Genomic DNA, 10,838 nt, shown 5'->3' on the forward strand with positions numbered 1-10,838 from the left:
CCCACTTAAAGGCAGCTCTAAGGCCCATAGCCTCCCCAACATGGACTTTGAGAATTTGATTCTTGGAGTTGTAGAAAGTTTTGAAGATTGGATATGGAGAAAATAATTCCGCTTAGCCTTTCAAGAGTTTAATTAGTGACTGGGGAGATGGGAAAGGAGGTCTGGAATTCCAGGAGGGAGGTCTGTGTAGAGCGACAGAGAAGGCAGGAACAGCCGAAGTGGTGGTCTTGACCCTCTTTAGATAGGGTTGGCTAGTGGCTAGGGGTCTACTGTAGTTCAAAAACCAACTCAGAGTTCCCAGCTATACGTAGTCTTCCCAACCCCCAGTCCCCTTCTCCTCCTCTTAATCAACAGTGCCCATGCCTTTAGAGTTTCCTGTCAGGGTCTGGTAGCCAGCCCAGGCTGAATCTACTCTCTCGTTCTTCACACAGGACTCTGCAGGAGGAAGTGAGCTGGGGTAGTGAGCTGGGGTGACCCTGTCCTGCAAAGGTCCCGGCATACTGGATGATGAGGTTACCATCTCTCTCAGACTTCTTTTCCTAATAACCATTCGTGGCTTCTCGAATCTTAACATTGCTACCTAAGGAAAAAGATTCAAGATATGTTTCAGGAAATATTATTACAATGCAGACATTCGAGACGCTAAGATTAGAAGAACAATCACCAGTGTGCTCTTTCCTTAAATACACCAGCAGGAGTGATGGCATGGGTTTAGATTCCCCAGGACCCATGTGGTAGAAAGAGAAAACCAATCTCTAAAAGTTGCCTCTGACCACCATGTGCTGACTCCCCCTCCCCCCACACACAGACCCCTAACAGAAGCCCCTGCGTATAGGCATGTGTGTTTCTCTCAGGTAGACAGATATGTACAGAACGGCTTAAGTTCAGACAGTCTTAATAACCAGTGCTGATGCTCTGCCCTCATCCCTGACTAGATCCAGGACCCTTATCACTAGACAAGAACACAGCCATAGCCGTGGGGCACCCACTTCAAGGAGACGGGGGAGTCCTCATCTGGGTGCAGCCAGGAGTCTCGTGATGACATCACAGAATTCACTATTAGGTCACTCCTGATATGGAAGTTCTGGGTATGGAAGTGCAGAGAGCCCTGCTCAGAGTGAATGGTTCTTTATTCAAACTGCAGTAAGGGAGCTGGAATTGATTCTAGGGGTACACCCTGGGCCCCGGGACCCTTTGCAGCTTGGGGCTTTGAGTTGTACTTTAAGAAGCCTCAAAGATCACTGTCTCCATGACCTCGGATGTCACAGAACCAATGATGTCCAGGGCCTGACCACTCTCTGTCTCCATGATGGCCTCCACGTTGGTGGTCTCCAGGGTCTTGGCCACGATGTTCACATCCTGGTCACGCTGTGATGCCAGGCCTTTTGCGGCCAGGTTGGCTCTGATGTTCCTCAGGAACAAGCTGATTCTGCCAAGCCTCTTGCTGGTAGACACAGAGCTGGTGCTGGAGAGGGTCCTGCCTGGTTTGTGGGAACTCCGGGACTCCTTCGTGATGGGGACATGGCTGACCCCTTTGTGCGACCTGTTTCGCTTGCTTCCCCTGAGGGTGCCTTTTTCCTTCTTCTCATCGCTAGCGGATCTGCGGCTGGCTGATTTCCGTACCCCCTTGTCCCCTGCTGTCTTGCGGCGACCTTCTCCTGTCCTGTGGTGGTGGGAGCTCCTGCTACCAGCCCTGTCCTTTGCTCTCCGCTCCCGTCTTTCTCTCCTTTCCTTATTGGCTTCAGTGTTGCCCCCAGGGGCTTTCGGCTGTGCAGTCTGTTCAGTTTTCTGGCTTTCTCTTGGCAAGGTCGAGGCAAGAGCTGCTGTGTCTGAATCAGCTGCTGTCTCTCCAACAGACTTGCTAGTAGGTTCTATTCTTGCAATTGCCATAGCCATGTTATCTTTTTGGGAGATGCTGGTGGAGGCACTGGAAATATACTCCAGGGATCTGCTGATTGTCCCTGCCAAGGCAACCTTCATGCTTTCTGGGGACATCTTGCCAGAGCTTGTGATGGACAAATAGCTTTTGCTTCCCCTTACCCCCATGATAGCACCCCCTGCTATGGCTGCATTTATCTGCCCAGAGTCTACAGACCTGGTTGCTGCCAAGCTCAAAGCACCTGCTAGGCCACCCGCTGCGGCTGCTGCTGCCCCTGTAGCTGACTCTTTGGCAAGGTCTTTTGATTTTGTTTTGGGGATGGATACACCTTGCACAGTGGTGGGTTTGCGAGAGTTGTGACGGAGTCCCTCGCCACCAGCAAAAGCAGCCGAGCTGACCCCAGTCACATCTGTGACCATGGGGAGGCTTCTGATGCTGACCTGGTCTGGGTCTCCTTTTCCTTGGCACTCTGCCACTGCTGCATTTGACTTGTCTTCCTCATCCAGCAGAGGTATGCAAACCATGTCCTCTGCAGGGATGGCGTAGGTGCTGCTGTTACTCTCCACAGGTGGTCTCAGGAGGTAGATCAATTTTTCCCAATAGGTAAAGAGGTCGTCCCGTCCGTCGACAGGGGGGCACAACTGCAGGTAACAAGAACGGCCAGTGGCGAACTTGAGGCGTAGCTGTTGTTTCTCTCGGTTGTGAACAGAGAGCCTTACGAACCTCAAAGGAAGGAGCCTGGTTAGCTCCAAGGCCTTCGCAGCCTTGCGATTTTTGCCCTTGATGGTTTGGCCACGTCCAGGAAAGTCTTCACAGCCCGGGGCTGGTCGGGCCAGTAGCATGACATCAGGGAGTGGAAGGATGGGGCTGGTACACGCGATGCCCACGGTCACCATTCGGACACGGTTGTGCACGTCAATCACTTCTCCCCGTTTGGTGATCTGGATGAAGTCACTCTCGAATATCGGCGCGTACTTGAATATATCATACTCTCCTTTGTACAGCTGCCGTTGTAGTTTCCCCATGGCGGTGTTGAACATGCCGACGCCGGAGCCGCTCTGGGCTGTGTAATATGGTAACAAAGACTCAGGCTTCGTGGTCATTTTGTGTCAAGAAAGGTGCGCTGGCAAGGTGGGTTCCTGCGTCTGTCTTGGTCTCCGCAGATGAGGGAGCAACGATGCTCCTGGGTCCCAGAACTGGCACCTACAGCAGATCTCTCAGCCCCACCCCACAAGCCCCCAGTTTGCCTCCGAGCCTCCCAGAGGCCTGGGCTGGGGGTAGGAGCACAGATGATTGATGAGGGGTGGGCTGTTGGGTGCCTGGACCCCAAGCCCAATCTCTCCAAAGAGGTAGAGATGCAGGGTAGATTCCAGGGAGGTCTTCTTCTGGGTCTAAAACCCCCCCGACCTCCGCCGGTGATTGTTTTGAGAGCCCCCTGAACATCTACCTACTGCAGCCCTAGTGGGAGAAGGGACCACTGGTGCCTGCAGCCCTGCACAGCCAAACTTAGCCCCACTCCCTTTGTGACCTGTCGCTGCCACATCCCCCTTTGTCCATCCTCCAGCTGCCCCACAAGAGGACAGGGCTTCAGGTGGAGGCCAAAATGGAAAGGTTTCAGCATGGAAGAATTGTATAGGAGGACTTCCTTCAAACTGGAAAGATCCAAAGCCTATGGGAATGCAAGGGACAGGTAGATTGGCAACTCTGGAGCTTCTGGTGTCGTTTCATTGGATAACCTTGAATACTGGTCTTGATCCTTCCAGGAAACCTCACTACATGTTGCTGGTGATAATCTCTCACGGCAGCTCTGGCCTTTACTAATTAAGATAAAATTAATGCTTACGCACACTGTCCTGTGTATGATATTTCACATGTTACTGAAAGACCCGCCAGCGTGTAACCAATGCGGAACACTATTGTCACTATTCTCATTTCCCAGGGTAAGAGACTGAGTGTGACTTGCCACTCCCACAAACTATGCTATTGGAATCCAGGTCTCACTAATTCTAAAACCTTTGCTTTAAACTGCTACAGGGCTTTGCCTCTTTAGGGACACTTGGGCCACTCAAATGTCTCCAAACTGATCTGTTTTTACTACATCATGGGAAGTTGTACAATGTGTGTGTGTGAGACGGAGAACCGCGTAAGACAGTGGGTGGGCTGAAGTGGGGTGTTAAATTACCCGGTGGTTTGTCCAGTTTTGTTTTGGTGGGGGACGATTTACTCCCCTAAGGACCCCAGGTTTTGCTTCCCGCTCTTCCACACTGTGCAGGTGAAATGCAGACAGAGTATAGGGGTGGGAGCTAGGACAGGTCCAGCATCATTGTGACTCTGCCTATTGCCACACCCCCATAGCCAGCCAGACTCTGGACTTGCAAACTGTTGTCACCTGGGCCCTTACTCCAGACTCTCCCAGGTGGTTTAATAAACTCTTCCTCCAGACATTCAAGGCTAGCTATCAACCTGTGGAGGCACACACACCTGTGTATTGACTGATCGCTGAACGAGCAAAATACAGATTCTCCATACAATACACTCAGCCATGAACGGGAATGGAATGTTGATTTATGCTTTGACATGGATGGACCTTGACACTTTGCCAAGTGAATGAAGTCAGGCATGAAAGGCTGTAGGACAGGCAAGCCTGAAGCAATGAATGGTTGAGTAGTTTGCCAAGAGCTGGAGGTGGGACGTGGGGATGACAACTATCTGGGTGCCAGTCAGTGGTGGCTACACAGTGTCATGCATGTGCACAAAGTGTTTGAATGTGAAGTATTAGGGGTTGTGTTTTTCCGTTCATACACATGACACTTGCACCCTTAGCACTCTTGTCCAAAATCTGTGGTTTTAAGAGCATAGGCTTCCATCTCGGATAAACTGAGGGACTCTGAGCAGCTTTGGAGCTCCCTACTTCCCCACATGTGCAAAGGAGCAATGCCTTTGGGGACCGAATGGAGAGTCTCCCCAAGTCCCTTCATTAAAGGCACTAGGAGTCTGTGAGCTGTCGGGTGTTAGGGCCCTGCGGGGAGAAGGGGGTCCTCTGGTCACTGAGGAAGTGCCTTTAAGGGAGATAAGGGGAACCCCATTCGCGTCTTCTCTTCCACTCTTTGCTTTCTGGTGAAGTGATTTTGGTTCACTGCACACTCCCGCATCTGAAGAACAGGAGGTGGCCAGCGGGTGTCAATTCCTATGGCCCCGTCTAAATCTGTTCTCTCAGACTCCTTGTCTGGCTGCTCCTTCAGAGCGAAGCCAGGGCAGCCCAAAGCCTTGATGGCAAGCGTCCAGGCAGCTTTTTAAATATCAAAGCAGAAAACTTTCAGACTAGTTTTCCTGCAGGAAGCCTCCCTTTGCCCCCTCTCTAATCCACTGCCTTCCACAGCCTAGGTTTCACGGCAGCACAGCACGTCTACCCACAACCAAGAGATACGGGCAATGCTGTTTCTTCTTTCCTCCCCTCCATTAAGATACAGGTTCGCTAGAGTGGTAGATGGCTCTTTACTGATTAGAAGCAACCAGAAATACAACCATGCCGGTAACATGAGATAGTATAAAATCACTACAGAACCGTTCAAGCAAGCAGGTACACAGGGCCGGCTAGCCGGCTAAGCTGGTGGTAATGTTTGCCGCCGAGCTTGACGACCTGAGTTGCTCTCCAGGTCTCATGCGGTGGAAGAAAGAACCGACTCCCAGACCTCCACACAAGCTGTGGTTCACCCCACCCCATAAACCAATTAATGAATAAACCAATTAATTTAATTAATATAATTAAAATTACATTCATGGGTCTGAAGAACAGTTCAGGGATGGTAGAGGAGTAGCCAATTGTGATTTCAAGCTTGTTTTGCATGTGCCCATGGAAAGTAAACCTCAGTCTATTGAGACTTAGATTCCGTTGCTGGCTTGCCAGGCCAGGAGGGCTTTGGTGTAGGTTAGCACGTGCAAGGCCTGGGTTCAATCCCCAGCACTGCAAATTGAAGGAGGAATGAGGAAGAGAGGGGGAAAGGAGATAGGGAAAGGAGGAGAAGGGGGGAAGGGGGAGACGGGGAGGGAGAAATCATTGGGTCAGGAAATTCCAGAAAATTAGGATTACCTTTCTTGAAACAACTTTATCCGGCTTGTCAAAAATTGTCCCATCCTTTCCTGGTATTTGAAATACATAATGTGTGCTGTGTGGCACATGTGGATGCTAACAGGTCTATGGTCCTCGTTTGAGGAGCACTGTGGCAGAAGGCAAGTTCAAGAGCGTCAAGCTGAGCCAGAGAGATGGCTTCAGCTGGTGAGTTCAGTTCCCAAGCCCCACATGGCGGAAGGAGGAAACTGACTCCAACAACGTGTCCTCTGACCCCCACACACATAGTGCATGCATGTGCCAGCCCCTCTGAGACAATGTAATTTGTAAAAAGGCTCAAGCTGAAAACGTGTATGTTTTAGGTGTATTTGTATGTTCGAGGAACTGAGGACTGAAATATTTAGCTATTTGAATTTTACATAGAAATATCTATCATAAGCCAGGCAGGGTGAAGCGGGCCTTTAAACCTAGCCTTCTGGAGGCAGAAGTAGCCCTCTGGGAGTTCAAGGCCACCTAGGGCTACATAGTAAGTACCAGACCACCTAAGGCTACATAGTAAGTACCAGACCACCTAAGGCTACGTAGCAAGTACCAGGCCACCTAAGGCTATTTACTAAGCTCCAGGCTACCCAGGGCTACAGTAGTGAGACTCTCTCTCAAAAACAATCTCAGTGCCAGGCAGTTGGTGTGCAGGACACATGCAGTGTTGTTTCAGGGTTTGTTGATGAGAAACTGAGCATCAAGCAACAGCCTGAGACACAGGGTGAGAAGTCACCCCCTGGGCAACTGCACACATGAACACAGCCCCTCACAAACATACATGCATACATATACTTAAAAATAAATTGAACTGGAGAGATGGCTCAGCAGTTAACAGCATTCAGTGCTCTTGGAAAGGACCTGGGTTCCATTCCCAGCACCCACATGGTGGCTCACAACTCTCTGCAATGCCCTCTTCTGGCCTTCTCAGGCACTGCAAGCATGTGGTGCACAGACATACATGCAGACAAACCACCCACAGACTTAAAAAAAAAAAAAAAGCCCAACTGCCCTACCTGTGTTCTCCCCATGAATGAGGTTGTCCCCAAGTGTTCAATGCTGAGCACCCCACAGTAGAATCGCTATTTCAACAGTCTTAGTGGGAAGCAACACAACACTTAAGTTTATCATGTCTTATTCTGGTATTTATTATGTTGACAGGCCAGGAATACTGGGATAAATAAGTAATATTTTCTCTCACAGAAAACTCGTAATGATACTATTAAGTAGGATTAAACACTCTGAGGATTTCACAGAAACGTCAGAATTTTAACAGTAGCCAGAGTCCTGGTGGCCAGAGGGAGGGGCCTCCCAGCCGAAACGCTCTGGGCCTCATCTCAAAAACAAAAACAGTGCCATTGACATCCACCACGCAGAAGCCTGGCCCTCCACCTGGCTTCCAACATGCTTCTCCACAGGCTGTGAAAGGAAAATGGAGAATCTCTGGCTCTTCTAGTCCCAAATTCAAGCCTGTCCTGTCACTGGATGGGAAGGAGAGTCCTACCCTTTGGAAGCTGGACTTTCTTCGTGTCCTCTTTCTGTGATGTCATAACAGTCGGCAGCCAAGGACCTGCTGTCGTGGCCAGGTTCTTCCTCAGCAGTGGGTACAGGGAAAGGGGGCGTCCTCTGTCAGCACAAAGTGGCACAGCTGGCCTTCGGGCCAACCTCACTCCTCTGGGGCAAGCGAGCTCACGTGGTCACCTGAATGCTTTTGAGGGATACTGTCCGTGATGGCAGACTCCCAAACTCTCAGAAGTCAGTTCTGATGAAACTCCCGGAAAAATCATGACAAGGTGGTGCAAGACAAACACCCAAATAGCACAACACCTGGTTCTGAAATGAATGCCCTGTACACAGTCGTTCCTGACGCAGCAGCGTTATTTTCTAGAAGCACACCCTGGCCATTGGACAACCTCGATAATGAGCCTTCTCGTTCCACATTCCCTAGGAGGGACAGTGTCAGCTACAGTGGACACGTGGTCCCACCCCACCTACTGATGCAGACACTTCTGCATGAATCCCATTAGTGGGCATCCTGCTTGGTATGGGACCCCTGCCAGGGGTCAAGCTAGATCATCTGAGAACGGCCAGGATGGTAAGGCCTACAGCCTGGAGTTAGTGAGCCAAGGGATACTCTTGCCCTGTGCCACAGTTCACTATGGGACAGAGTGGGGCAAGGCAGTGGTCACCACAGGCCCTCCTGCCCCCAACGGCTCTCGGCTGCTGAGATTCTAGAAGTGCATAGGAAGCCAGTTTTCCAATGGCTTCAGGGTTTGGGGTGGAAAAGGAGGATTCGGTAAGGACTCCCTAGTTGTCCCCATGATGCTGCTGTTTAGCTCTGCAATGTCCCTTCTTTTATCTGCTGGATAAAGAGGTTCCTCTCATCTTCCGGAGTCCGCCCATTCTGAGCCCGGACAATACACGTGGGCCGATGCAGGTTGAGCATGTATATCAAGTGCTGTTTCTCATTTTTCAGCTCCTCAATCTGGGCCTTCAGCTCGGCGTTGACACTTTCCAGTTTCTCTGACTCCTGAGGGACAAACACAGGTGTTATGGAAGGAGCTGAGGGTCGGGGAAGTAAGGGGGACCACCTGGAAACCATGGGGCTCATCAAGATGGGAGAGGCCTGCTGGGGTGGGGGAATCACCCTAGTCAGAACTAGGCGTGGGGGGTGTTGGTGTGAACCCTGGAGAGACCTCTGAAATTAGGGGACATGTCAGAAGAGGCTTGGGGATACCAGTGAGCAAGGCTGCCATGCTTGCTGAAGCTGCCTTAGCATCAAAGGCTTAGAGAGGGCTGTGCTCCAGTCCTCTGCCAAGAGCATCTAGTCCCCAAAGAATCTGGAAAACTGGGGAGAAATCCAAACTGGTGGTGCAGAATTTTCTCTGAATTTCTGGTCTCACCAAGACTCTCATATCCACAGAAACACTTGTGTACTCAGAAACACAAAGTTTCCCAGGTTTTCATTGACCCTAAAGCAACAAGCTGAGATCCCAGGACTACTGAGGTTGGCTTGTCTCTGCCAGAAGCTGACCTGCACACACTTGGGGGAGCAAACTGGCCACTGCAAAGACTTCCAGGCTCTGGGGCCTGCCTTGCCTGTGAACCCGTGCTGTACCCCCGGTGTTTCTAGTGGAGTGTTCAAAGTGCTAGACAGGCAGAGAGAAGGGAAGCAGGGTTCAGACCCAGGCCAAAACACAGTGTAAGTCCCGCTTCCAGATTACCAGAGCAAGCTGGGGAGTAATAAGTTTTTCTTGAGAGGCAATGACTAGAACAGGGTTTTATTGTTTTATTTGGCAAAACTGGTGAATAAAGTCTTTTTAACCTGAAAGTCTAGAAACTGCTGGGGGTATATAGACCAGTTCATGCCACAGCAATGCCTGTGGAGATCAGAGGACAACTTTCGGAAATCAGTCCTCTCCTTCTGCAGTGGGTTCTGGGTATCCAACCCAGGTTGCCAGACTTGCATGGTGCTAGCCCCCCCATACTGAAGCGTTTAAGCCCACAAATCTTGACTCTATATATCCAAAGTCCCCTCCATCATGCGAACAGGGTTGCTCCTTCCCCTGCCTACAGCTGGCATTTCTGCACCACCCACAAGTCCCCTCTGCCAATGACACAAGGCTGGTGAGGACAGGTTTGGGCACCGAGCAGGGGAAACTTGGCCATACTCACTTTCTGCAGGCACTCCGTCTTCTCTTTTTTCTTGTTTCGACACTTGGCAGCTGCAATCTTATTTCTTTCCCGCCGCCTCCTTTTCCGCTCATCTTCTTCAGGGGCCACCTATGAAACCCAAAAGGCACACATGGAAGCCACTGTGAAGCCAAAATATCAAGGCGGTGTTTGGGGGGGGGGACGACTTTTTGTTTGTTTTTAATCACTTATGTGAACGTATATCTATGTTTGTCTGTGTGTACATCAACCACATGCGTGCATTCATGGTGTCTCAGAGGCCAGAAGAGAGCACAAGTTCTCCGCCAAGCATGGAACTCCCCAGTGAGGCTGTGGGGAATGGGGCGCTGGGAACGTCAGTCCTCTGGAAGAGCAGCAAGTGCTCTTAACTACCGAGTCCTTACTACAGCCTCACGGCCTAGATTTCTGTGTGAACTCCCTACACACACGTGTGCACACACACTTGAGAATAACAAAATCTAAAATCAAAACTCTATCCATTAAAAGAGAATTACATTTGAAATTAGCAAAATCTAACCTACTTTATGAATGCATTTGGATTTTGAAATAAAAATTTTAATTTTAAATTGATAACTTGATACTAATTATAAGTGTGTCCTTTCCCCTAGGGCCAGAAACGACCTCCAGATCACCCCCCCCCCCCGTAGTACTTGCTGATAAGGGAATTTGTGGAACTTTTGGGATGGGAGTCATGGCTACAAGGGTCGGAGGTACAGCTGGAGGAGGTGGGAGACATGGCTGGCGGAGGTGGGAGACATGTCTGGCGGAGGTGGGTCACGGCACAAGGAGGGGAGGTTTGGAGTCCAACTCCACTTCTATCTGAGCTATGCTTCTTGAGCCACGGAAATGTTCACATGCTCTCCACTATACACGGAACTTCCCCAGCCACCACGTCTTCCTTGTGTGATGGACTGTGTCTGTCCCCTGAACTGTGAGCCTAACACACTTCTCCAAATGACATCTGTCAGTCATTCAGTCACAATGACAGGAAATAACTGACATTACTGTCTGTACCAGGAGCATCAAGGCACACCCTTCGCATGAAGCCTCTGAGCTCCTGGAGAAGACTGGAGGACATTACTGGTACTAAAATGGTATGAGTAAGCCCGCAGCTGGGGCGCGCGGGGGGGGGGGGGGGGGGGGGGGGTTAGAAACCCG

The 10,838-nt window shown here is 50.5% G+C and overlaps 2 protein-coding genes across 2 annotated transcripts in view; both read right to left on the reverse strand.

The window, feature by feature from the left end:
* Positions 1 to 1,221: 1,221 nt before the first annotated feature.
* Garin4 (golgi associated RAB2 interactor family member 4) lies at positions 1,222 to 2,982 on the reverse strand. The gene has a single exon (XM_050148177.1). The coding sequence runs from the start codon at positions 2,980 to 2,982 to the stop codon at positions 1,222 to 1,224; it is 1,761 nt and encodes a 586-aa protein (XP_050004134.1).
* Positions 2,983 to 7,002: 4,020 nt separating this feature from the next.
* The window catches only part of Atf3 (activating transcription factor 3), a 12,824-nt gene continuing 8,988 nt past the window's right edge, over positions 7,003 to 10,838 (reverse strand). Inside the window, exons 3-4 of the mRNA XM_050148227.1 lie at positions 9,663 to 9,770; positions 7,003 to 8,517 (exon numbers count right to left, since the gene is read on the reverse strand). Coding sequence (XP_050004184.1) covers positions 8,320 to 8,517; positions 9,663 to 9,770 — 306 coding nt within the window. The 3' untranslated portion in view covers positions 7,003 to 8,319. The remainder of the gene's footprint in view (positions 8,518 to 9,662; positions 9,771 to 10,838) is intronic.

The sequence above is a fragment of the Alexandromys fortis genome, unplaced genomic scaffold (genome assembly GCF_014885135.2).
Source record: "Alexandromys fortis isolate MF-2015 unplaced genomic scaffold, M_Fortis_MF-2015_v1.1 scaffold_62, whole genome shotgun sequence".
Classification (NCBI taxonomy): Eukaryota; Metazoa; Chordata; class Mammalia; order Rodentia; family Cricetidae; genus Alexandromys; species Alexandromys fortis.